Source organism: Vitis vinifera, chromosome 14 (genome assembly GCF_030704535.1).
Source record: "Vitis vinifera cultivar Pinot Noir 40024 chromosome 14, ASM3070453v1".
NCBI classification, from domain to species: Eukaryota; Viridiplantae; Streptophyta; class Magnoliopsida; order Vitales; family Vitaceae; genus Vitis; species Vitis vinifera.
The window spans coordinates 503,395-531,155 of NC_081818.1; the positions used below are offsets into that span (position 1 = coordinate 503,395).

Consider the following 27,761-nt stretch of genomic DNA (forward strand, 5'->3'; position numbering starts at 1 on the left):
AAAAAGGGAAAAGAAAAATTGTTACATAAGATGTGACATTCACTTGACTCATAGATGCCAACTGTAGAGGAGTTGATCCCTCCTGGATCAGGTGCCTGTTGACCTGCTGGAGTCACTTTCAGCCCCTAGAACACTGCTAGCTAAATGAGAACTATGATTATTATAAATTTATAATTACCCTGCCACCAAGAACAAGCTATGTTATCAGAATGGGTCCCATATCTTTGAGATTGATTAAGCTGATTATGTTGATGGTGGGTCCAAATCTGCTGAAGTTTTTGTATTATAGAGTCTGCCTGCTGATCAATATTCTAATACTATATGCCTTGAGATACTTCCCTAATTAGAATGAATTTGATGATTTCTATAACCACAATGTTGAATAGCCACCCCACATGCTCTATGGCTGCAATACTGCCTCACATGTTTTCCTTCCATGCCTTATTTTCTATGTCATTTATACATGGTGGAGCTCACATTCTTTCTGCTCTGATGATCTGAAGCATGCCCAAATGTTGAATTGTTTGATTCTTTGTTCTATTTGCAGATATGTTGAGTCTTCTTTTGTGGTGCTGCATGATAGCAGAAAACATGCTTGTTGACATGTTGTACAGGGGGATGATGTCAGCAATTAGAAAATTTAGGTTGAGGAAAAGTATAAAAAGGAAAACTTGGGTCATGCTACAAGCCTTCATCAATGATATATTATAAGGATAACTGGATATTGAAGAAAGGCCTTGAACCATGATCCATGCCTCAAAAGTTTGAGTGACTACAATCAGCGGTTTCTTCTGATGGGAGGATAGAGCCTTCGTAGAAAAGTCAAAAGCATCTTTTGTCCAATGAAAGAAGCTTGAATTAACAACATAATATGATAATAAGACTAAGTTAATAACAATATGAATGGGATCTTTCACATAATATGATAATAAGACTAAGTTAATAACAATCTGAATGGGATCTTTCCGTCTCTCTCTGGTTATTTTTGTTTTGCCAAAGTCAGTCATCTCAAATCTGACAATAAGAACAAGATGATGCATTGCCTTACTTCATCAATTTTTAAGGAGAAAATTGTGTGCCTATATATAGACCAGTCTCCCAAGTCTTTCTTCTCCTTACAAATTTGGACCTTGAACCTATCCTGGTTATCAACCATGGCTCAGTTGGTTGGAACAGATGAAATAGAGTCATTTAGGATTGAGTTAGCAGAGATAGGAAGAAGCCTGAGATCATCATTTAGGCGTCACACCTCTAGTTTCAGAAGCAGTTCAGCATCTTTAAAGGATGATGCAGTTGAAGAGCATGATTTACAGTGGACTGACATTGAGAGGCTACCAACATTTGAACGGTTGCGGTCATCTTTGTTTGATGAGTACGATGATGGAAGTAGAGTTGATGGTGAAGGAAAACGGGTGGTTGATGTTACCAAGATTGGAGCTCCAGAAAGGCGGATGTTCATAGAGAAGCTCATCAAACATATAGAGAATGATAACCTTCGGTTGTTGCAGAAAATCAGAAAGAGAATAGACAAGTAAGGCTTTGTCCATTATATGCATGCATAGAGACACCAACACCTATACACACCCCTGCCCCACAAAGACACACATCCTACTTATGAAACCTCTGATATCACTTCTTGTGTGGGCGGAAGTTTTAATATGTATAAGAACACAAAGGTTACGGGATTTTGACGTGGCTCAACTAATTATTGCCTATATCTGCGAATGAAGGAAAATCATTTCACGGTTGAGTCATAAAACTTCCATCTTTCCCCAATTTTGCATCTATACCTTGAACCATAGGCCCTCGCTCCACCAAGTATCTCCTACTCTTCTTCACATTTATACCTACTAAGTAAACATCTCTATCTTCAACTTTTTGAATTTTAGACACTTTCCAACAATTTTACCTTAAATCAAATTCCATCAAGTCAATCATCTCTCTCTATGATACACACTTTTTGCATCTCATTTTGACGAGAGAACAATTGACTTCACCTTCAATTGGAATTCCTTTTGTAATCCTCTTGTGTGTTTTGTTCTCTTTGATTTTTTCAGAAATCTCAACTTGGTCTCTAATACTACTTGTCGTGCTTGCAGAGCTTTGATCCCACTTGTTATACAAGTGGAAGCTTTGATGCTAACATATTAGTACAAAAACACAAAGATAAAACAATCTATACACGAAGGTGCATAAGGTTTTAATGCAGTTGGACTCACCATGCTTATATCCATGGATGGGAGAAAATCATTCTACTAATCAACCCTAAAACTTTCCATGTTTCTCTACTCCTTATATCTACACCATGAATCACAAGTCCTCGCTCCACCGGATGTCTCATACTCTTCCTCACGATGCTACCTACCTGGTATAGACTTTAGATCTCTATCTACTCAATATAGAATTCACCTCCCCATCTCTGTTTTATGAACCAATTTAAAATTTGAGACACTTTAGAATGATATACATATCATACTTATATATCATTTTAATTGGTATTATGCTTCAAGGGTCTATTCAAAGCCAAAACATCAATTTCCCTGTACTGAGTTTTAAATCTTTATGATATCATTTTGCTGTTAATTGCTACTAGTACCACCTAATGTTGCAATCTTCAGCTCTGCTGATGTTCTCTTGAGTTTTCATACACAATCGAAGGTACACTTGTATGCATACTTGAATCACTTTGTATATTCATGCATGTTTCTGAAAATTGGTAGTAGGCTAAACCTGAACTGGTGTTTGCAGAGTTGGAGTAAAACTGCCCACTGTGGAGGTGAGATATAAGAATCTGCGTGTGGAAGCAGAGTGCGAGGTAGTTCATGGAAAGCCCCTTCCAACTCTATGGAATTCTCTTAAAAGCATCCCTTCTGTAAGTATCTGCATTATCCCAAAGTGGATTCAGAGCTTAGCCATTGACAATGTATTGAACTTTTGAGGCTTCCAAGACTTTGCTTCTTACAAAAATTTCCTTTTAAGTTCATTCAACTTGTTCTGAATATCATGTTGTGATATACAACTATGTTCTAATAACTAGAAAGTATTTGATTGGAAGACTCAGAACTTTTCTAAATTTGGCTGATTGGAAATTTCTGCTTGTAGGATTTTACTAAGTTGCTAGGTTTGGGGTCCCATGAAGCCCATATAAGCATCATTAATGGTGTCAGTGGTGTCATAAAGCCTGGAAGGTAATATCAATAAAAGCTTGATAGATGTAAACATAGTTCAAGTTTGCTTCACCCCAGTTGGCTTATCCATGCTGCAGGATGACTCTGCTGCTTGGGCCCCCAGGATGCGGGAAGACTTCCTTGTTATTAGCACTCTCAGGGAATCTAGACAAGTCTCTCAAGGTTCTCTACATTCTTTACAAAAAGAATTTCAAATTTACAAGAGAAGAAAACTCAATGAACTTTTGAGTTCATCCTTGGCTTGAAACTGCTTTGTTATGTACACCTGCATTCCTACTAGCTGTAGTTTTCATCTGTGCTTTTCTTTTCTCCAATAGGTTACAGGGGAAGTCTCTTACAATGGGTACAGAATGGAAGAGTTTGTGCCCCAAAAAACTTCTGCCTATATTAGCCAATATGATCTGCACATTCCTGAGATGACTGTGAGAGAAACAATTGATTTTTCGGCCCGTTGTCAAGGTGTTGGAAGCAGAGCAGGTAGCTTTTTTTTTTTTTTAAACACACTGTGCATGTGAACAAAGATTTAGTTCTGGACAACCCACCAATGTGTAGAAATGATTAAAGTTGTTTGTTTTCTGCTTGTCAAGAGACTATGTCGGAGGTAAGCAGAAGGGAGAAGCAAGCAGGAATAGTTCCAGATCCAGATATAGATACTTATATGAAGGTAACTTTAGCATCTCCTATCTGCTTTCCTTGTTTATGGAGTTCTCTATATTTTTTCAGACGTGAGGGATTATGATGAGTCCAAAATATTGAGAAATCATGACTACTTTTGCATAAAATCCACTGGTTTTATAGTAAAGATGGCTCACATAATTACTTTATATCTTGGACAGTATAGCCCAAGGGTGATTCTCTGCTAAGAAACAATACCTTGGTACCAATGGAGACATAGACAAAAACTTTAAATTGCTAATGCTGTTGATAATGTAATGGTTTTTGTTAAATATTCAATGAGAAGAACCACATGAGCTTGTGCTCACAGAGTTGGTAACCATGGTTTGTTTGAACAGGCAATTTCTGTTGAAGGGCTAAAGAGAACCCTTCAGACAGACTACATTCTAAAGGTAATTCCCTTTAACAGAGATGAATCTTGCTTTGTTTAATTTGTATGCATACAAAATACATACTAATTCTTTCCTTCCTCATTCTTATGGCTTCTCAGATTCTTGGACTGGATATCTGTGCTGACACAATGGTTGGAGATGCCATGAGAAGAGGCATCTCTGGTGGTCAAAAGAAAAGACTGACTACAGGGGAGATGATTGTAGGGCCTACAAGAGCTCTCTTTATGGATGAAATATCAAATGGTCTGGACAGTTCCACAACATTTCAGATAGTTGCTTATCTTCGGCAGCTGGTGCATATCATAGATGCTACCATACTGGTTTCACTTCTTCAGCCAGCTCCCGAAACCTTTGATCTCTTTGATGACATAATATTGATGGCAGAAGGGATAATTGTGTATCATGGACCCTGTAGTCATATTCTAGAATTTTTCGAGGACTGTGGGTTCAGGTGTCCTGAGAGGAAAGGGGTGGCTGACTTCCTCCAGGAGGTGAGTGCATCATTGTCTACTCTTATTTCTTCAAGGAGATAGAAATTTAATAAATTAAATTTTTTTTTGCCAATGCAGGTCATCTCTAGAAGAGATCAAGCACAGTACTGGTACCACACTGAACAAGCTCACAGTTATGTCTCTGTGCATACATTCTCAAGGAAATTCAAGGAGTCTCCTTTTGGGAAGAAGCTAGAAGAGAAGCTCTCTAAGCCATTTGACAAGTCCCACAGCCATAAGAATGCTCTATCTTTTAGCAAGTATTCTCTTTCCAAATGGGAACTCTTCAGAGCCTGCATGTCAAGGGAATTTCTTCTTATGAAGAGAAATTCTTTTATATATGTATTCAAATCAACTCAGGTAATGCTCTGTCAATTTTAGCTGATTAATCCACTATGCTTAAAGCCACTAAGGAATTCAACCTATTATTGTATCCTTTTTCTTGGCAGCTTGTCATCATCGCTGCCATCACCATGACAGTTTTCTTGCGTACTCGGATGGATGTTGATATCATTCATGCAAACTACTATCTTGGCTCCTTGTTCTATGCGCTTGTTATACTTCTAGTTGATGGGTTCCCTGAGTTGTCCATGACTGTTTCAAGACTTCCAGTCTTCTACAAACAGAGGGACTTGTGCTTTTATCCAGCTTGGGCTTACACAATCCCAGCTACTATTCTAAAAATTCCTCTTTCCTTTGTGGAATCTCTGGTTTGGACATCTCTTACTTACTATGTCATTGGGTACAGTCCTGAGTTCGGGCGGTGAGTTCCACATAAAATGGCTTACTTTTCTTCATGCATTCATTCATTCCTGTGAGAGGCACATAGGATATGTGTTCTTTAACTCTTATATTTGCCATCTTTCACAGGTTCCTCCGTCAGTTTATTCTATTTTTTTCTGTGCACTTGTCATCAGTATCCATGTTCCGTTTCTTCGCTTCAGTCTCCAGGACTATGGTTGCTTCTGCAACAGCTGGTAGTTTTGCAATATTATTAGTCCTATTATTTGGTGGCTTCATTATCCCACAGCGTAAGGCTACTCCATAGCTCTTCTCCTATATAAATTTAGGATTATCATCTAAAGTATGAACTTTGCCATTTTTTTGGTTGCAGCCTCTATGCCAGATTGGTTGAAGTGGGCATTTTGGATATCCCCAATGACATATGGAGAGATAGGCCTTGCAGTAAACGAATTTCTAGCTCCGCGATGGCAAAAGGTAAGAGTACCTAACCAGCTTGAGTTGTTATTTTTCCATTCATTTACACAAGCTTTGCTTAAACACCCAAAATAAGATAGATATAATACGCTGCTCAGTCATTCTCTGGCTTTTAATCTTACTTGTAGACACTGTCCACAAACACAACACTAGGGCGTGAGACACTTGAAAATCGGGGGCTGAACTTTGATGGATACCTTTTCTGGATATCACTTGCTGCATTATTTGGAGTTACAATAATTTTCAACATCGGATTCACCTTGGCCTTGAGTTTTTTACAGGGTAGGTATATCTTCTTCCTATAGCATATGTCATCTTATGAGAAAGTAGAATGATGTATGCTTAATTTCCTACCTTTTGTCATGCATCCAGCTCCTGGAAAGTCTCGTGCTATTATATCACATGAAAAGCTATCCCAACTTCAAGGAAGGGATCAATCCACCAATGGTGCATATGAGGAAAAAGAGTCAAAAAATCCTCCTCCTAAAACTACCAAGGAGGCTGATATAGGTTGGATTAACTTTCTTGCTTTTTTTGTTATTGCTTAGACCTCAAATTCTCTCTTTATATCATTGCCCTTTTGCCTTATCTTACAGGAAGGATGGTTTTGCCTTTTCAACCCCTGACAGTATCATTCCAGGATGTGCAATACTATGTAGACACACCTGTGGTAATCATATATATATCGTTGTCTTGTATATCCATAGCCACCAGGATTTTTAGTTTAGATTAGATGCTTAGATGTCTCTTTGTTGTTGTGCCTCAGGAAATGAGACAAAAGGGTTTCGCTCAGAAAAAACTCCATCTTCTTCATGATGTTACTGGGTCATTGAGGCCTGGTGTCCTCACAGCATTGATGGGAGTTAGTGGAGCTGGAAAAACAACTCTTATGGATGTTCTTGCTGGAAGAAAAACTAGTGGCACCATTGAAGGAGAGATTAGAATCGGAGGGTATCCTAAGGTTCAAGAAACATTTGCTAGGATTTCGGGCTACTGTGAGCAAACTGACATACATTCTCCACAAATTACTATAGAAGAATCAGTGATTTTTTCTGCTTGGCTTCGTTTGTCTCCTCAGATTGATTCAAAAACTAAAGCTGTATGCCTGATATCTACCACATTCTGAATTTACTATTTGTTTTGCATTCATTCTTGAGATGATTTTGAATTAAAGCTGCTGTGGGATGTCTTCACAGGAATTTGTGAATGAAGTGCTTGAGACCATTGAGCTTGATGGAATCAAAGATGCTTTAGTAGGTATGCCTGGTGTTGGTGGTTTATCAACTGAGCAACGAAAGCGTCTGACAATAGCAGTGGAGCTTGTGTCCAACCCCTCCATTATCTTCATGGATGAACCTACATCAGGTTTGGATGCAAGAGCAGCTGCAGTAGTCATGCGAGCGGTGAAGAATGTGGTTGATACTGGCAGAACAATTGTTTGCACCATCCACCAACCGAGTATTGACATATTTGAAGCATTTGATGAGGTAGAAGGACAATTTATTCATGAGTTTTAACAGAAAATTTCAAAAAGGCTCCATATATGATGCTCCGAAGATGGGGGTCTCCACTTGTTTCAACTATGGAGCTGACTTACCATCAAGATTTTTCTGATCAATCCCCATCTTGGGCAAATAACAGCAAGATATTCTGAATTTTAGATAAGAATTTAGCTTCTAGAGAACGTGGATTCTAAGAAAATTTCTTTTGTCCAATTCAGAAACTGTGACATGAAGATCTTCTGCTAATGTACCTTTCACTATCACTGCAGTTGATTCTATTGAAAACTGGTGGACATCTGATCTACTGTGGACCACTGGGTCAGCATTCAAGTAGGGTTATCGAGTATTTTGAGGTTAGAATGCTATAACAAGTTCTTGCAGATGTCAGATGTTTTTCCTCCCCTTTATTCTTTTTTTAAATGTACTAGCATGATTGCATCTAGCAAACCAATGTTTGATAATCTTATTTCACTTATCCATTTTTTGCTAACAGGGTATTCCTGGGGTTCCAAAGATCAGAAATAACTACAATCCAGCAACATGGATGCTAGAGGTGACCTCTACATCTGCAGAAGCTGAACTTGGCGTAGATTTTGCTCAAATTTACAAGGATTCTGCTCTATATGAGTGAGTTACACTATGATGCTGTTGTCTATTACCATTCTAAATCTAACTGCATCACAGAACTTACTCATGCTTACTTTGAATCAGCATCAGTGGAAGGCGTGAACCATCCTCTTTGTCCCATCCACCCATAATATGCCTTCCAAATTTTCGGATCATCCGTTGGTGCTAAAGGGTCTGCATATCTGCTAGAGAACCATACCAAATTAATCATAGTACCAATAGCCCATTGATCTAAATATCGCTCCCTTTTGATAAGCAGAAAACTTTTGAATTAAGGGACTTGCAGGGTCTAAGAAGCATGATGATGTCTTAATCAGCAGTACCCTGTAGAAGAATTTATTTATTTATTTTTCTATTTGTTCATTAGTAGTTAAGAAAAGCTTAGATTGTAAGTGAAAATGAACCAAATCTAGCTGAAATTTTTGTGGAAGGTGTAGAAAAAATTCAAGAGTTTATTATTTGGCTAGCTGCATATGCCTATGATTTTATGGGCATCTTTGGAGGCGACTTCACTGATGACTCCTTTTCTGTTGCTGGTTTTTCAGGAACAACAAAGAGCTTGTAAAGCAATTGAGCATTCCACCTCATGGTTCAGAAGACCTGCATTTCCCAACCCGCTTTGCACGAAATGGTTGGAGTCAATTCAAATCTTGCTTATGGAAGCAGCACTTGTCTTATTGGAGAAGTCCCTCATACAATATAACACGTACCATGCATATGCTTGTCGCATCTTTGCTCTTTGGGATACTGTTTTGGAAGCAAGGAAAAGAACTGTAAGTCAATTGACTTGAAACAAAACCAGACTGCATGATAAGTCCAAACAGAGTATAGTTAAGTATACATGTGTCAGATATTATAACAGCAATCCCATTTGGCTGAATGAATCTGCTACCATTGATGTTGCTCCAACTAAGGCAGACCATTCTAAAACTACTTTCAAGTAGCCTGCCTCTTCCCATCTCCTTCACACGACCCCTCAAGCGCACAATTCAGATACCGTAGCATCATCACTTTCCTTGAAATATTAGGATGAATCTGACCAAAAAGCCGTAAATTACTTTTGCAGATATTTAATGTAAGTCTATATATATTTTTTTCTCTTAATTTGGCAGGAATAACCAGCAGGGTGTGTTCAATGTACTTGGTTCAATGTACGTCGCTGTGATCTTCTTGGGCATAAATAACTGTTCGACGGTATTACCACATGTCACAAATGAGCGAACTGTTCTTTACCGTGAAAAATTTGCAGGGATGTACTCTTCATGGGCTTACTCACTTGCTCAGGTGAATGCTAAAAATTAAAATAGTCCTTTGTAGAGAACTTATCCAGAAAAGATCTTCTAGGGGCATTTGGTTTAGTAGCTGTCCCACCAATTATTCAAGTATGTGTACTGATTTGATTTGCAGGTGACAATTGAAATTCCCTACCTATTTATCCAGACACTTATATATGTGATCATCACATATCCAATGATAGGATACTACTCGTCGGTTTATAAGATTTTCTGGTACTTCTATGCCATGTTCTGCACATTGCTGTACTACAATTATCTGGGAATGCTGCTTGTGGCAATGACACCAAGCTTTCCTGTAGCGTCAATCCTATCCTCTGCCTTCTACACAATTTTCAATCTGTTTGCGGGGTTTCTGATTCCTCAACCGGTAAGCTACTAATCTCCACTTGGAAAGCCTGCAAAAATGAAAAACCCTTTTAAGTCTGTTCTTTCTAATTTCATTTAGTAATGTGAATCTGCAACTGACCTGGCCATGCTGTTCTTTGCTTCTTGCAGCAAGTTCCTAAATGGTGGCTTTGGTTGTTTTATCTGACTCCTACATCTTGGTCAATAACCGGTATGCTTACTTCACAGTATGGCGACATCCACAAGGACATTCTGGTATTTGGAGAGACTAAAACAGTGGCTACCTTCTTGAAAGACTACTACGGCTTTCACCATGATCGCTTGGCTGTTGTGGCTGTTATTCTTATCGCCTTCCCCCTGGCTTTTGCTTTTCTTTTTACATACTGTATACAAAGACTGAACTTCCAGAGGAGGTAATCATTGGCAATGCTGGAAAACCAATGCGGGTATTTGAAAAACAACAATGATTGTATTAATGGATTCATATAGGCGACGATATATTATTGAATGTAAATCATTGTACAAGCTAACCAAATCAAGTTTAATGGCACAACATTGATGATATCAACCTTTCTAATTCTATGCTCTTGATATTTCACAAGCTTACCTTGATGTTTTGATCCAAACACATTGGACGATCATGCATCTGTAGTCATCTATCCTTGCTACAAGGCACATGGAGCCACCAGGCCATGGCGCCCTTCCAATATTGGGGCGCTCAGAGTCATTGATCCCTGTAAGCTTTCATTACTACTCTTTCATTCATCTTCCCCTTTGCTCCCTGACTTATGTTGATTGGGTTAAGGGACCATTCTTGTGGCAGCCACTGGCAGCTGCATCTACCTATGAAGAGTGGTTCAACATATTTACGTGTTAACAATGAATAAGCGCTCAAAGGTAGGCATTCCTAGTGCAAATCGATGCAATTAAAAACGATTTAATAGCTGATTTAACTTTATTTTTTTAAAAAATAAACTAATTTATAATTTATACAAATTTGAAGTCTTGAATGAATTAAATAAGTGAACGTGATATTAAGGAAATCATAGTCACATTCAAAGAATATAAATCATGTTAGTTTTTGTGTTAATTGATGATGTAATAAATGGGTCATGGCATAGTGAAATTGGCATAGGTCATAAATCCAGAAGACTTGTGGTTGTGTCTACTATTCCTAAGAAGGGGGCTTTTCAGAGCTCCCCTGTGGCTCAGCCACGATACTTGATGGTATCTTTTAGCAAATGCTTTAAAACAAACCACTATAAAATCGCTCCTTTACATGTCACTTGGAAGTTGTTGAAATGCTTGGCATCATCATCCTCACTTTTTGTGGACTGAATAGCATATTTTTCCCATCATCAATTACCAAGGCATGCCAAAAGAAAGGTAGGATGAAGAAGAATAAAGAAATTGAAATAATCGTATAGTTTCATAGACATCAAACAACTGCATTGGTACAATGCTGCTGCTCTGCAGCTGGCTCCTCTATTGCATGGTTCTCTTCTCTCTCACTCCAGTAATCTGTGTGTGTAATATATATATTGAGGCAGCCACTTTGTATGCGTTGTCATCTGCTAAGACAACACTACCATATATCTTCTTATATGGCCAAGACAAACAAAAAGAAGAAAAATAAAGATAACACAATACCAGGCAAAACAAATGGGCAGGTTCTTCTGTTAACAAGCAGCTGCAGAGGCAAATACTCTGCGAATTAATTATTAATCCACCTGCGATTGCAAACTTTTTACTCTTGGGCCTTCTCTGCCTTGAGAGGCTTCACAACTTCCCATGTGAAGTCGGGGTCATCTCTTCCAAAGTGTCCGTATGCAGCTGTCTTCAAGAACCTGCCATTGCCACCCCTCTTGAGATCCAGGTTAATGGCAATCATTCCAGGTCTGAAGTCAAAGCTTTCTTTCACAATCTTGAGAATCTCCTTGTCTGGAATCTTTCCAGTGGCATACGTGTCAACAAATACGGATAATGGTTCGGGCACACCAATGGCATATGAGACCTGCACAATGCACCTGCGGGCAAGCCCACTGGCGACAATACTCTTGGCAGCCTGCCTAACAATGTATGCTCCACTCCTGTCCACCTTGGTGGGGTCCTTCCCAGAGAAGGCACCACCACCATGGGCTCCCCAACCTCCATAAGTATCAATGATGATTTTGCGACCGGTAAGGCCTGCATCACCATGAGGTCCACCAATAACAAAACGGCCAGATGGGTTGAGGTGGAAGATGGTTTTCTCATCCAGGAACTTCTCAGGGACGATGGGTTTGATGACATGCTCCTTGAGATCAGCAGCAATCTCATCATTAGTAACAGTTTCATCATGCTGGGTGGAAATGAGAACAGTGTGGACACGGATTGGAACCATTGCACCATGGTCGTTGAAATATTCTACAGTCACTTGGGTCTTGCCATCGGGTCTCAACCAGGGGCAGGTACCATTCTTGCGAACTTCAGTCAAGCGGGCACCAAGCTTGGTTGCAAGAACATGGCTAAGGGGCATTAGCTCAGGGGTTTCATCAGTAGCATAGCCAAACATATGACCCTGGTCACCAGCACCAATCTCTTCAGGGCGCTTGGTGAGGTGGCCATGAACACCTTGGGCAATGTCAGGGCTCTGCTGTTCTATGTTGACCAGAACTTTGCAGTTGTCGGCATCAAGGCCCACATCTTCAGAAACAAAGCCAACCGCACGACATGTGTCACGCACAATCTTCTCATAGTCTAGATTGGCTTTGGTGGTGATTTCTCCAAAGATCATGACCAAGTTGGTCTTGGTGCAAGTTTCACAGGCAACTTTGCTGTCAGGATCTTGTTCAAGGCAAGCATCAAGCACTGCATCAGATATCTGATCACACAGCTTGTCTGGGTGGCCTTCGTTCACAGACTCGGAGGTGAATAGGAAAGTATCCATTTTCCAAAGCTGCAAAACACAAAATTACCTTTGAATATTGTTGTAGGTACACGAAACACAAACATAAACAAATCAGATGATATAAAATTCAAATAGTCCATCTGTTGCTACACAATAAAGCATCATACAGATGCTTTAGATTGAGATAGTTTGTCAAGTCATGAAAACATTGTTCAGGAAGAATCTCATTGCGGTGTGGCAATTACCAAAAGCTCCATATTCCCAAAAGTAAAAACGAATAAAGAGGTAACCACAGAGATTTAGTTATACAACCAACATGGGTTAAAGCTGTTGTGAACTGTTGTTGATGCTTTTTTAACACATGAAAACCGTGTTGAAAAGGAGTATTTTGGTATAGCATCTTAAGATTCCTGACTCTCCAATATTCTTAAAGGTTATTACAGACCAGTACAGAGGCTTTATAATTTTTGAACGAATCAAGTAGACACTTATTGAGGAGGGAGAAAATATTTTCTGATTTAAGTGAGCGAATATACTTGCGTGAAGCTGGAGGGTTGTTGTGCCTAGATGATAACAAGCTTCGGCATCAAGCAATCTAATACTAACAGTGCATGCGTAAGATCTGTCAGGGGTTGTTGTCACTTAAGACGATTTGAGTGAGTAAAGCTAGCGCGTGGAATGACCAATTGGATATATACCAAACACGCCAAAAACAAAATATAAAAATGAAAATTTCAAACTAGATCCAGTTTGAAAACAAAGAAACAAACAATTAGGCATGATTTATATGTAAACGAGAGAACTCCGAAAAGGAAAAGAAAAATCTAGAGAGACTTGAGCTCAATTTGAATCTGGGGAGTGAAGGAAAATTCTCAAAACTACATGAAATCAGCATTTTCCTTCCCCTTCCCTTGTTCCTCCCAATTTTCTCAGGTGTCCGAAATCCGAGGCTCCCAAGTAAAATTATACACCCGGGACAAGCACCAACACCAAGAATGATGGTGGATTCTAGTAACGGCAACAGTAAAGCATAAAATCCGCCATTTCAATTCCATTGAACAAACTGAAAATCACTTGAATCAAACATATAATCTAGATCTACAGCCTCTAAGCAACAAAAGCAAGGAAGAAAAAACAAAGAAATAAACATACAAACTTCATCCTTAAAATATCTAATGATTGAAAATTTAGAAGAGAACACGTATTCCTGCGAAACAAACAGATAGAAGAAGGAAATGCAGAGAAAGCTACCTGAGAGATTAACCCTCGAGCAAGCGTCGAAGCAGAGGACGGAAGATACAGAGAAGGAGGAGACTGGTTCGAGTCTTCGTGGAAACTAAGGGGTAGTATTTATAGACGGTGGAAATCTAATTTCCTGAATTGTGGGTCCGGAATAAAATGAGAGTGAATCACGGACGTCGGATGGATTCCAATCGTGCGGCTAGTATTGGTTGGAGTCGGTGGCGGAAAACGACAGAGCTACCGAATGATGCGGTGTCACGCGTATGAAGGGTTACCGGTAGAGCCGGTTACCACGGACGTCACCAAACCTGATGCCGTCGTCGGCCTGGTGGCTTCACAATGACACTCCCAGATGGGCCATTTAAATATATAGGAAATTGGAATATCTGGAATTTTTCATTTTCCAAAATAAATTAATTTTCCTGGAATAAAATTTATATACATATTTTAATATTATTTCCGGATTTCTCCTGGATTAAAATTAGATTAATTTTTTAATTTCTCTACATTAATTAATTATTATTATTCTTTTATAAAAAGGGGCTAGCCATGATTATAAGGGTCCAGTGAGGACTGACCCCTAGCCCTTTAACCCAACCCCAGGTTCAAATTCAATACAATTTTGACCAGATGACTAGACCATGCCCAAATACAGCCCCGAAAAAGGTCCATCATGGCCTAATCATGACTCTTTTTTTTTGTTTTGACTTTATTAAAGAATTAGAAATTGAACCGCCCATTTCCATTTTCTCTTGATTCCATAATTATAGGAAATTGTTTTTTCTTATTTCGTGGCACCCTATTTTAAGGGGTATTTGACAATTCTCGATGTATTGATATTTGACCATTCTCGATACATTGACATTTGACCATCCTCCGTACATCTATATTTGACTATCCTCTTTCAAAAATATCCTATAATATAAGCAATAATCTCATACCAACAATATGAGAGTTACGGTATAATATATAAAAAAAATTTATCTTAAAATATACATATCATAAATCAATTATTCGATTGAATGGGGAATTTGACAACCCCTATCAACCTAATGATTCAAACAGAAAGTATAGATCCCACCACCACTGAAAAGGAGAAATGGGTCCAAATCAACTATTTGTTTAGCCCTGCCGACACTGGAGGGTCGAATCATGTGCCTTTCAGGGAGCACGAGATTTGAGCATTTTGAGATGTTTTTGCACATGAAATTGTTGATTCTTTGCCTTCTTCAGTCCAACCAGTGGTGGCCCATGTCTTAAATTTTGCCACTTGATTTTGTACATATGTCAATTTTTATTTTTTTTGGAAAAATACACTTCAACATTAATAACCCATTAATGGTTGCCCCACACCAGGCCCATGCCTCCCAAGCCTCTAATGATTTGACTTCATTTCCACATGGCAACTCCACCCAAGTCGATCAAGATTTTTTTTAAAAAGGTTTTTGTTTTTTATTTTTAAATGGGGATTAATCCAAGTTTTTCATTTTTTTTAATAATCATATCTTAATTCCATATATGAAAAGAAGTATAAATATCCCTACCTATTTCCTAATGAATATCCATTTTCTAAAATTAAGAATTTCTTGTAATTAATTTTTTTTCTAGAAAGTGAATTTTTTATTACCTGCATAATCTTCTAAAATTTTTGGTAACAAAAAGTATTATGAACTTTTAAGCTAATAAAAATTAGGTATATTTATCTCAAATCTTGAGTAGATAAAATGATTTTCTTAGCTTCGATTATTATTATTTAAGTCAGATTCATACTTTTTAAATAAATTTTGTATATTTTAAATTTATAAACATTATCTACTTTTATACGCTAGTTTAAGCTTTTCTTATGTCGAGAATAAGAATTAGGAATTTTAATAGCTAAACGTCATGTATTCATTTATAATTATAAAAAGATCGATGATGAAAAGATATTAAAGGATACTCCAAGTTGCAAAAGATACTAAGAGATAGGAGTCCACGTAGTTTACACATCAAGATTGGTCCATAAACCCACAAAAAGATAATTAATATAAATTAATTAACAACCCAATAAAGAATGGGGGATTTATCATTGAATCTAAGCATTATGTCTCCAAATAATTGTCCTAATGCGAATGGCATGTTAGCACATCCAAGCACCTTGGACACCTTTTCCATTGTGCCCTCTTTTCTATTCTTTTGCTTTCATGATTTGGGTCATTTTCCATGCTCTTGGGAAGGAGTGGAGCTTACTTTTTGATGTTTTGGGCATTAAATAATATGCATTATTTTATGAAATGACAAGGTATCAGGTGGAAATTAGGTACAACCATACCATTGATATATGATCAATAGTTTGTATTGGTTTACTATTAGTATAAGCGTTCATCAATTTGATTTGATTTGCTATTGTCTTTTTCAACTTTATTAGACTCTAAGTGTGGTATACTCTAAAAAAATCTTCTATTATTTAACTCAAAAAATTATATGCACTTTCTAGAAAATGAATTCATACTTGTTTTTTACTTACTTTATGGTGTTATAGTTCAGTAATCTTTCTTCTTTTTTATTTTTATTTTTTATATTCGATTGAAATTAAAGTTGGTAACTTAGAAAAACGTCGAAATGAAGATATAAAAAAAACGATATAAGGAAAATGAATTATTATTATCCCTTAACTTTATTCGATTCCATCAAGAATCAAACTTTTATAAATTTTTACATATAAATTTATGTTTTGAATACCTTCGCGTAGAAGCTTCCAAATGAAATTAAAATTGATAATCCTTTTTAAGTGATTCACAAGAAATGGGAAAAAACATATTTTATTTGATCTCGAAGTTTTCATATAGGACTTCTTCCAAAACTTTTGGCAAGGCCAAAGAAAATGACGATTAAAAAATGATTCAACACCTTATGGAGATCGAGTCTTTCTCTTCCATTGATGTTTGGATTTAACCCATTAAATGACGTGCTCAAATAGAGGTGTTGAGGAAATGAAATCTTTTCTTATGTGTCATAAACTATTTCAAATAAGTTAGTACAAAAGTAATATATGCAAATAAGGAAATGATAGACTAAACATATTATAAAGTCATTACCCATAAAAATAATCGACACAAAGGTACATACATTTAAATTATAAATTTATGTCGTGGTAGAAACTTCGGAATAAAACTAAAATTGATAATTAACTCAAATTTTTAGCAAGTTTGAAGAAAGGGGAGGTTAAAAAACATTTCAAAACCTCGTGGACATAAAGCCTTCGTCTCCTATTATTGTTCGAACTTGACCCATTAAAAGGTGTACACAATTAGAGCTATTTAGACAACAAGATCCTTTCTTATTTCTCATGAAAAACCGAATACCCATTGAAGGATTTACCAAAATAAATCTATGTAGACAATAAAATCCTTTCTTATGTGTCATAAACTGCACTAAATAAATTAGTAGAAAAAAGAATGTATATAAATAAGGAAAAAATAGACTAAATAAAAATGCGGTGAGCGCGGATCGAACACGCGACCTTCAGATCTTCAGTCTGACGCTCTCCCAACTGAGCTATCCCCGCAATGTTCTCTGCTGCCCAATATGTAATATTTTTTCATTGAAAGGAGGTCAGGTGTCGCAGCCAGACAAGAGTGAGAGACAGTGGGTGTGAGAGGTTGCAACATTTTATTTATGTGTAGCTCACAGTTGCTCCTTCAAAATTCAACATGCCCAACAACACCCCACCACCATCCACAACAACATTCACATAACAAGCAGCATTTTTGGACCCCCAATGTGAGCCAATCTGTATACCACTGCCCACAATATTCTCTGATAAATTAATTTTGGGCCCTCTCTTGGTCTTCAGTCCTACGAGTTTCTCCTACAACCCAAAATCCCTTTTGCTTTTAATTTCCTCCTCTAGTCCATCCCCACATTTTTTCTTAAAAAAAGCTTTGGAAATTAAGATGTTTTAGGACCCAGCCACCTTGCATGCATGCTAGTATTTTCCTGCATGCGGAGAGCACACAAAACTTTAGCAGAGGATATCTTAATTAAGCTACTTACTAACAATTTTACAATTTATTTATTTATTTATTTTAAAAAGTTCAAATTGTTAAGGGAGTGTATCATGTCAAACTTATCTTCTATAGCATTAAAAAACAATTTTTTGAATATTCGATAAATATACGGTGAAGTTTGAATTCATGACCTCTTTTAAACAAAGGTTTTAATATCATGCTAAACTATTAATTAATCTAAAAGTTAAGAATTTGTTCGGTAATTGTTCTTAAAAACCATGTTTATCAAACTTCATGGAGTTGGGAAACTTTAGCTTGATGAATAGTTGGAAAACCTTTTGTATTGTACATAAATGTAGAATGTAGAATAGCTCTAAGGAGAATATTATGAATGTCATCATATCTAACAAGTAACAACAAAGGGTAAAGAATCTCCAATGCAAAAAACTATTGATCAACCAAGAAACAAGAAGCACAAACAGAATAGATCATTTCTCAAGAAGACAGAGTTACATAAAATCATGGCAAACAACGACAGTTACCATTTCCCCACAAACACCCAAGAGCCTAAAACCTCATAAGGAGACAAAACACACAACCTGGATAGAATCTAATCAAGCAAAACCACAAAACAAATGCCTACTAATCTTAGAAGCCTTGAAGCCCCTCAAACTATCATGGAATGGGTAAGCCACCACCAACAGATCCACCAGGGTTGGTGGGTTGGACGCGGACACATCCGATCCCTGGGAAGGAGCAGAACCCTGATGGGCCAAACCCAACGCCTGCAGCCAAGCCTGGAGTTGGGAAGGTGCCAAACCCTGCAAAGAAGTTTTGAGGGTGGGCAACCTGATCATCACCCTTGCTCTTGAGAATCCTCCCTCCTTCAACTTTAACTTCCAATGCAAAAACTACAAGGAAGATGGTGAAGATCTGCAACAACCTAGTAACTCTCTCCATGTTAGCTCCTCTCTCTCTGTCTCTATATCTCTCTGTGTGTGTCCCCTTTCTTTCTCTTGTTACAGTGAAGTGAAGAAGCCTTTGCATGACTACCTTCTTATATTAAGAACCTTTCCAGTTTGGGAGGGTTGCTATAATTAATGTCCCTCTAAGTAGCATAGAGTTCCCATATTTGTTACAAAAATGTTCTCAATGGTTGCACAACACAAGCCATACCCTATATGGCTCCTTTCAAGTTTCAAATTACTTTGCTAGGGTTGTTTTATTTATGAAGAAAATCATAGTTGGGTTATAGATATATATATATATGCACAAGACTTAGTTTAACTCTTAACAAGATCACATCATTTTCACAAGCAACAATAGTTATCTTATGTGTATGGAAAAACCTAGGCTGCTAAGTATTTTATGTACAGCTCCATTTCTCAAAATTAACAATGGTGCATATATAGATCACCACCAAAGGAGTATGGGGGGTTTAAGTTGGTTTTATGGCATTGGTTTTGAATTTATGATAAATCTACCTACCAAGAGGGATGGGATGTGGAATGCCATTAAAACTCTGAACATTTCCATAATGTGTTCTTTTAAGACACTTCCATTTTCTTGTACTGTTTCTTACTAATTCATATCTACCCACTGATACCATCCTATAAAAGGATCTGGCTGGAAGAAGTGTACGATCAAGCTAGAATTAAATTCATTTTGATGTTGCAGATTTTTCAATTTGAGTGAACAACTAACAAATATGAATTAGGGTTTTCATGCTGTAGTTTTTATCGTACTCATTCTGCAACCAAGCTCCATAACATGAACTAGCTAGCTATGACACTTTTCTGGGTAAGCCTTTTACGTAGAGGGAAGTGCAAATATGAGATCAGACTATAGCACAAACATGATCATATTACATTTTTATTTTATTTTTTTGCTTGTTAAACCCTAGATGGTGATGGATGTATATAGATTGTGCTCTAATTTTGTTTCAGCACACACTTCAAATGGTACAAAGCAGCAAGGCAGTTCAAAGGGGAAAGGTCTTAGCTAGTCCCATTCATTTGGACTGCAGATATAGGGCTTATTTTAGATTTTGTGAATGACCTCAACAAATGAAAGGATGTGACACAAATGGTCAGTATGGAGTTATATGAACATTATGTTTGATATTTATGACCAGTTCCGTCTTCATTATTGCTTTTGCAGCATACATAATGGATAGGTTGTGCCCTAATTTTTTTATTGAAGGGTTCCTACTTTTGTGAACTTGTTTTTTCACTTGGCTAGCTGGGTCCTGTTTGATTCCCAAGAAAAAGTACATATTTTGAGCCAAAGTCATAACCAAACCATGGAAAGATCAAAAGAAATCATAGTTGATTCTTCTGAGAATATTATACAATGGAGCTCATATAGACACCTAAACATAGAAACCCAAGAGCATACGATATTTATATAGAGACAACTACACCCATAAAAGCTAAAATCATAGAAACAGCTAAATGGGTAGTAGCTAGCAGAACCCAGAATGTCCTTAAACCAAGAAGGAAATGACTCAAGGTGGAACATATCCACCCCCATTACCTCTGCCATGTGAGTTCCCTCTCCCTCCATAACCCGGCCCATACCCGCCTCCATCGTAACCCGGGTCATCTCCACCGTTAAACCCATCACCAGGCCCACCATAGCCCGGCGAACCATAGCCGGGTTCATAATCTGATCCGCCAGGGCTACCATAATCAGGATCATAGTCATATCCACCTGGCCCTCCACCCCCGTACCCGGATCCAGGCCCAGTACCAGGACGGCCACCGCCCGGTCCAGACCCAATTCCACCGCCATACCTAGGCCCATTTCCCCCACCATACCGGCGCCCAAATCTGCCAAGTCCAGGCCCTGTTACACCACCATTCCCGGGTCTAGTTCTACCCCCAAGTCCTGCCCCGGTTCCACCACCATAGCCAGGCCCAATTCCACCTCCACCGGGTGGTCTCCTGCTAAAGGGTGGTAGGCTTCCACCACCAATGCCTGGCTGTATAACAACACCAATGCCTGGCCCTGTGCTGCCTCCACCTGGAAAAAGAGACCCAATTGTTTGCACTTGCTTTACATCTTCTGTTTTCTTTTCATTGAGCCCATGGTCAGCTCCATCTGTCATGCCACCTCCCTCATTTTCACCATGCACCACTGCAGCCATCACTAGCACCATGGTCACCCAACACCTAAGCTTTAAACAACCCATCTTCTAGGTGTTCAATACCAATCTAGACGAGCATTTTCCCATTATTTATAGGTCTTTATTCAAGGGCAATACTGAAAATTTTCCTTCTTTATATATATATATATATATATATATATACTTTGCATGGGGTTACTTGTTATCAAATCGCACATATTTGAGAGTGAAACTCAAGGGTAACTAATATTCAAGCAAGCTCAAAGAAATAAGTGGTAGATGGCTAAGATCTGCCAGCATTTTCCTCAAAATAAATGTGTGAATTTATTTCACCCTCTGTTTCCCAATTAACTGCCACTGAGACACTTTTAAATTTCATTTACTTCATCACCATAACTCCCTCTGTCCTTCATGGCAGAGTCATGCTAGGAAGGATAACTCTATGGCCATTTTTCACGACACGTCGGCCCTGCTGCGATTTCAAGTTTGTTTCATAGCATGCTTTTCCTTGTGACATTAAAAAATGGCATGTGTGGATTTGTTTGTTGAATTTGAAAAAGTTTTTCTAACGCTTCCAGATTGAGTTTACAACTTTACATTAATTAACTCTCCACACCTTAGTTGATACTTGATCACCTTAGTTGATACTTGATCACATTGATGATCAGAACCAAGATACATACTTGCAGTTCACTACTCAAGGATTGCAAAAACTTTCAGTTCATCTTACCTCATCTTATACATTAGACTTGGAGCTAAGTTCAGATACGAAAACTATAGTAAATAACCGATTTGATCCATGTTCCCTTTCTCCACGGTATAATGTTGGATGTTTTGATCATGGTCTTGAATCCAAATTTTGATTCTGCTAGAGCTTATTGACCGTACTCATCAAGTTCAAGCTTAGGTAGCTTCAACATAAGCATGGAAAAGTTTTTTGATAGGATGATGAAATTTTTTGTGAATGTTTATGCAGAATGGTATTTCTTAAGTGCTAACTCTGTGTTCCCACCCTGCTCCTCTTTCACCCTAAGATCAGTCTGCGGTTGGGAGTTGGCTTGGGAGTAAGGTAGATGAGTGCCTGTATAGGTAGCAACCCTCCCAACAAAGGCCCGTGTCATTTCTTCTTCTCTTTATTGTGAATAATTTGTTGTTAACAAAACATGAATTTCACAAGCAATTTCATCGGTAAGTTGTAATAAAGAGTGGCGTATCCATCTGAATCACTCAACTTTTGTGATTTATGTAGCACCGACGATGATAGGGTCAGACAACACCAATTAATACAGCGTCAAACTGCCTTCCTGCAGATGAAGCAAAAGAAAAACATAACTCTTCTGTCCCCCCTTTGTCCCTTCTGCATTTTGAGATACTTCCCTGATCAGCAAAACTCCATAACCTAGAGGTTCTTAAGAATCTATTTGCTTATACATCTGTGTGAAAATCCCATCAACCTCCCTTGAAAATCCTGACTGGTTGCACTTTTCCAGAACCTGCAAACACACGAACCTCCACATTCTGTTATTATTGCAGTGATTAGAAGTTTAGACTGAATCCACTGTTCCATCAGTTCTCCACTTCATGATGGTCCTTGTGAAATACATACAACAGGACTTTGTGGAGGGGCAGGAAACTTCAAGCTTCGACCTGATTGAGATGGCTGGGTTTAGCATATTTACATTAGGGAGAAGAGGCTGACTTGGCATTGAAATCTCACAATCTTTAAGAAATATTACAGAAAAAGCATGTAATATTTTGGTGCCCGGAAGGTCTGAGAGCCAGCAATTTGGCTCTGTAACCAGATAAGGAAAAAGAACAGGTGCAAAGAGAAGGTGGGAATCAACACAAATGTGCTGATGGCTCAGCTTCTCAGGGCATTTAGAACTTACAGAATTGTTCTATCATATCATATTATGCACCTCTGCATTGAATCTTGAAGCTGATCCAGTTCTTCTCTGCTTCTTCAGGGCTCAAACAACAGTATATAAGCCTACTTCAGTGGCCTCTTCCACTGTTGTATTTCTGATAATTTAACATCATATCTGTACTCTATTAAACTATGCTGGTAAAGATAATTTGGTTATGGAAAAATTCCCATTTTTTTGGTAGATATTTGGTCATGGGCTTGGCTTGGGTAACCTGATCAAGTTATCAATTTTGGTCTGCTTTTCACATTCATGTAAACCTTCTTTGTCAGTTTCATCTCATCAAAGCAGAACTTACCAACTTGTTTCAATACAATGAAGCGAATTTATGCAGCTGAGGTTCTACCTCTAGCAGTCCTAATTCAAAATTTTCTTATTGAGGTTGCGAAAGAACTAGTGTCTTGTTCACGAAATTTTGTATCCTTTTTCTGTTTTGCCTCTCAGATTTTGCTAAAAAAATGTGTAAGTACTAAATTCTGTTTTTCTGTTCTTCCTTTTTTCTTATTGGATATCTTCTTGATTATTTGCTGCAATATTCAAATGTTAGAGTGAAACAACCTGTAAAAGACGAAGTCCAAAATGATCAGCATAGTGATGCTATAGAACATGAAATCCTTCTACTGGTTTTCCAAATTTATTTCCTCTAGACATGATCAAACACATATGAATGGGAATAGGAGATTTACAATTGAATCAACAGTGAAATAATGTAAGAAATCAAAGAATACAAACAATTCCAACTTCTCCATGTTTATGAACTTTGTGTTATCTAGTTCACAACTCTACAATTCTTCCTGATCACACCTTGGGTCCCTGTGAGAACATCAATGGCGCCCATTTGAACCATTGCTGCTGCAAACTTATTACCCCAATTTGCACCATACCTTGCATTATTCTTCACCATCCTCACCGTTGAAGGGCTATCAAAAAGAGTCTGATCTGATGTCAATAAGCCCTTGCGGCTCTTCAAATCTTTATAGTACTTGTTGTCCAGCCTATTGGGTGTCTGAACCTCAAGCGGCACTGTTGGATCACTGCCCGTATTTGATGGTGGGGGACACTTGGTTTTTAGGTGTCTAGCAAATTCAGGCTCTATAGAAGGATCTTGAGGGTGAGTGGCATTGAAAGAGTAGAGGCGGTTTGAGAAGGAAGAACAATGTGACACTCCAATAGAATGTGCCCCAGAGAGTGTCACCATTTCATCAAGAGTAAGGCCTTTTCGGGCAAAATTTTCCTCAAGCTGTTTGGCATTGAAGAAAGGAGGAGGCAGGTGTAGGGAAGGCTCATCTTTCAGTGATATTCTTCCATCACGGCGTCCTGATGGCACAGCATAGTTGATTCCTCCAACCTTGTAGGCGCTGTCTCGGGCAGCAAATGCAAGGACATCTGCACAAGACACAGTTTGTGGGCATTGAGCTTCAATTTCAGCCTTTGCCTCATCAATCACCTCAAAACCCCGCAAGCTTGGATCATTTACTGGACTTTCTTTTTCTGATGGATTGCCAGGCGTTGAATCAAGTAGGACCGAGCCATCACAACCCTGAAACATTGTGACATATACATGTAATAACAACATTAGTACCACCACCAACTTTATAGTATATATCATCTGGGATATTGACAAATTCATTCTAAAAAGCTAGGAAACATAAATTGTATATACCAAACACACTTGTCTCAAGTGTTGAAGGATGAAAGCAACATACCCTAACAAAGCAGTCATGGAAATGCATTCTAATGAGGCCAGCAGCCATGCCGGGATTCTTTGACACAGCTTTGTTTACTGCTTTTCTCACAATTGTCTCAGCAGAAGGGCAACTAGATTTGTAGAACCCCACTTCAAGGGATGCTGATGAGACTGATGCAGTGAGAAACAACATGATGCAAAAGAAAAAGGTTGGCATTTTCTCACTACCACCCAGAGAACCCATCATTGTATATGATTGTGAGAGAGAAGAGATTACTAATGAGAATGAGTTGGGTATTAGTTGTCGAGGGAAGAGATAGAGAAGTAGTGTGTTATAGTTGGAGATGGAGAGAATAAGTGGCATGGACAAAGTTTATATAGATGGAGGAAGTTGAAGATGGTGTGATGTTTGGTTTTACTTCTAAAACTCAAAAACGTGTATAGCTGACTTCAGCTGCAGATTGAAGCTGTCTTAGTTGAAAATTTCTAAGGTAATAGTCTCCTCTTTTCTCCTCCTTCACTGGAGTACTCAATCTCATTCGTTTGTCTGCATATAATATCCGAACCTTCTGTGGGCTTTCTCAAATAAAGATGACAACATTAATTATATATAAAAGATAAAGTGTCAAACCACCCAATTTAGCTGAAACCTCAGCAGCTTGAATCTGTCCTGGTTTGAATTGTTCCACAGTCTGCTTCAATGGACTCAAATCTTTTTCAAATTTTTTTTGGCCTGTATAATATCCCAACTCTCTATGGGCTTTCTCGACTGGAGTTGAAGATGATAAAATTCTATATATAAATCAAATATAGAATGTCAAAACACCCATTAGAATTAATGGAATCATATAATATTTTTCAGAAATTAACCCCTTTGACCAAGTCTCATATCAATATGTCAAACCAGTGAACGATGGAAACTAAAGAAGATCATGGCTTTTATGAGTAGTTCCAAAAATGGGTTTTGTAAGGGTACCTTCCTAAGTAGGGCATTCATAATATTTCTTCAAATAGTTCAAATAAAATAGAACTAGCTAGTATCAGATAAGCTAATAAGAAGAGGTATATCATATGCATGTGCCGAACTTCGCTTAAAATGCAGCTGGAAAGCAATCTGTCAAGTGTAGATTTTTCGTGTCCATGACTCCATCTTAATAAAACGACGTTTCAAGTACCAATAACATTAATATAGAAAATATTCTATACAATTTTCTTTGCGTTTATCTGAATATTTCTTAGGAATGACCTGTCAACCGAGTGAACCATATGTGAAATGAAGTTGAAAAAAAATCATGCGAGTGTGACAAATCACAGCTATATCAATCATTTGGCCCAGTTAGAAACTATTGCATATATGATTTCTAATGTTGGTGAACCATCCAGAAAAGCAAGTGTGACCGAGTCACTGCTCATGGTAAGCAGCTTCTTGGATAAGTGGCATTTCTATGTGGGACAACTGGGAACACAGATACCTAATGATAAAAGTCATATCTTTGTTTTTATGCCTACTAGCTCCATTGTCAACTCGTGCCAGAAACTGTAACGTGGCTAATTGACAAAAGAATGTCACACACTTTATGAGTTAGCATCCAGACCATTTACAGCAGGAAAACATTCACTGGTAAAATTAAGAAGAGATATTAAGCAAGCTGTCTCAACAAATATGTAATGATTCCGCTTTTTGTTTTCCAAATATATTCCATCAAAAGATGATCAAATACAAGAACTTATACTCAAAAGGAGATTTACACTCGAGTCATGAGCAAAAAAAATAATGTCTGCAATTAAAGAACACAAACAAATTCCAATTTTTCCACGAATGCTAATGAACTTTGTATTAATATCTAGTTCACAACCCTGCAGTTCTTCCTGATCTCGCCTTGGGTCCCTGTGAGAACATCAATGGCGCCCATTCTAACCATTGCTGCTGCAAACTTATTACCCCAATTTTCACCATACCTTGCATTATTCTTCACCATCCTCGCTGTTGAAGGGCTGTAGAAAAGAGTCTGATCTGATGCCAATAAGCCCCTGTGTTCTTCAAATCTTTATAGTACTTATTGTCCAGCTTATTTGGTGTCTGAATCTCAAGTGGCACTGTTGGATCACTGCCTGTGTTTGATGGCGGGGGACACTTGGTTTTCAAGTGTCTAGCAAACTCGGGGTCCATTGAAGGATCTTGAGGGTGAGTGGCATTGAAAGAATAGAGGCGGTTTGAGAAGGAAGAACAATGGGACACCCCTATAGAATGTGCCCCAGAGAGTGTCACCATTTCATCAAGAGTGAGGCCCTTTCGTGCAAAATTATCCTCAAGCTGTTTGGCATTGAAGAAAGGAGGGGGCAGGTGTAGGGAAGGCTCATCTTTCAGTGATACTCTTCCATCGCGACGTCCTGATGGCACGGCATAGTTGATTCCTCCAACCTTGTAGGCACTGTCACGTGCGGCAAATGCAAGGACATCTGCACAAGACACAGTTTGTGGGCATTGAGCTTCAATTTCAGCCTTTGCAGCATCAATCACCTCAAAACCTCTCAAGCTTGGATTATTTGCTGGATTTTCCTTTTCCGATGGATTTCCAGGCGTTGAATCAAGTAGGACCGAGCCATCACAACCCTGAAAATTTGTGACATATATATGTAACAATATAAGTACCAGCACCAACTTTATATTAAATATCATATAGGATACCAAACACACTTGTCTCAAGTATTAAAGGGCAGAAAGCAACATACCCTAACAAAGCAGTCATGGAAATGCATCCTAATGAGGCCAGCAGCCATGCCAGGATTCTGCGACACAGCCTTGTTCACTACTTTCCTCACAATTGTCTCAGCAGAAGGGCAAGTATATTTGTAGAAGCCTACTTTAAGAGATGCAGATGAGACTGATACAGTGAGAAAGAACATGATGCAAAAGAGCAAGGTTGGCATTTTCACTCTACCGGTACCCCAAGAACTCACCATTGTCTTTTGAGTGAGAGAACAAATGAATGAGGTTGTGAGTTGGGCACTAGTTGTAATCTAAAGAAGAGATGGAGATGGAGAGACTGGGTGATATGAGGAAAGTATATATAGATGGAGAAGATGGAGTGATGCTTGGTTTTACTTGTAAAACTCAAAAACCGTGTAGCTCAAAACTCAGCATCTTGAAGCTGTCATAGTTTGAAT

The 27,761-nt window shown here is 38.3% G+C and overlaps 4 protein-coding genes, 1 non-coding gene and 1 pseudogene across 5 annotated transcripts; 1 reads left to right on the plus strand and 5 right to left on the minus strand.

Annotated features, from left to right (window-relative positions):
- Positions 1 to 55: 55 nt before the first annotated feature.
- Positions 56 to 10,297, plus strand: LOC100256323 (pleiotropic drug resistance protein 3). The gene is made up of 23 exons (XM_002280195.5): positions 56 to 1,531; positions 2,749 to 2,872; positions 3,103 to 3,188; positions 3,266 to 3,350; positions 3,506 to 3,665; positions 3,776 to 3,852; positions 4,202 to 4,255; positions 4,354 to 4,746; positions 4,825 to 5,106; positions 5,196 to 5,509; positions 5,617 to 5,777; positions 5,861 to 5,964; positions 6,093 to 6,246; positions 6,337 to 6,474; positions 6,561 to 6,634; positions 6,731 to 7,063; positions 7,161 to 7,451; positions 7,736 to 7,819; positions 7,960 to 8,093; positions 8,639 to 8,866; positions 9,206 to 9,377; positions 9,501 to 9,755; positions 9,884 to 10,297. Exons 1-23 carry the CDS (start codon positions 1,032 to 1,034, stop codon positions 10,148 to 10,150), a joined length of 4,470 nt encoding a protein of 1,489 aa, XP_002280231.2. The 5' UTR covers positions 56 to 1,031; the 3' UTR covers positions 10,151 to 10,297.
- Positions 10,298 to 11,143: 846 nt separating this feature from the next.
- Positions 11,144 to 13,937, minus strand: METK4 (S-adenosylmethionine synthetase 4). The gene is made up of 2 exons (NM_001397743.1): positions 13,875 to 13,937; positions 11,144 to 12,671 (listed from the first exon to the last, which is right to left on the minus strand). The coding sequence occupies exon 2, from the start codon at positions 12,660 to 12,662 to the stop codon at positions 11,481 to 11,483; it is 1,182 nt and encodes a 393-aa protein (NP_001384672.1). The 5' UTR covers positions 12,663 to 12,671; positions 13,875 to 13,937; the 3' UTR covers positions 11,144 to 11,480.
- A 3,402-nt stretch (positions 13,938 to 17,339) lies between these two features.
- Positions 17,340 to 17,412, minus strand: TRNAF-GAA (transfer RNA phenylalanine (anticodon GAA)). Its single transcript has one exon. It is a non-coding gene; the product is annotated as a tRNA-Phe (tRNA).
- Positions 17,413 to 20,360: 2,948 nt separating this feature from the next.
- LOC104881396 (uncharacterized) lies at positions 20,361 to 21,014 on the minus strand. The gene has a single exon (XM_010661511.1). It carries the CDS (start codon positions 21,012 to 21,014, stop codon positions 20,361 to 20,363), a length of 654 nt encoding a protein of 217 aa, XP_010659813.1.
- Positions 21,015 to 23,518: 2,504 nt separating this feature from the next.
- On the minus strand, positions 23,519 to 25,044 carry LOC104881373 (peroxidase 5-like). The gene is made up of 2 exons (XM_010661441.3): positions 24,613 to 25,044; positions 23,519 to 24,446 (listed from the first exon to the last, which is right to left on the minus strand). The coding sequence occupies exons 1-2, from the start codon at positions 24,955 to 24,957 to the stop codon at positions 23,676 to 23,678; spliced, it is 1,116 nt and encodes a 371-aa protein (XP_010659743.3). The 5' UTR covers positions 24,958 to 25,044; the 3' UTR covers positions 23,519 to 23,675.
- A 1,305-nt stretch (positions 25,045 to 26,349) lies between these two features.
- Positions 26,350 to 27,621, minus strand: LOC104881372 (peroxidase 5-like; annotated as a pseudogene).
- Between the last annotated feature and the right edge of the window lie 140 nt (positions 27,622 to 27,761).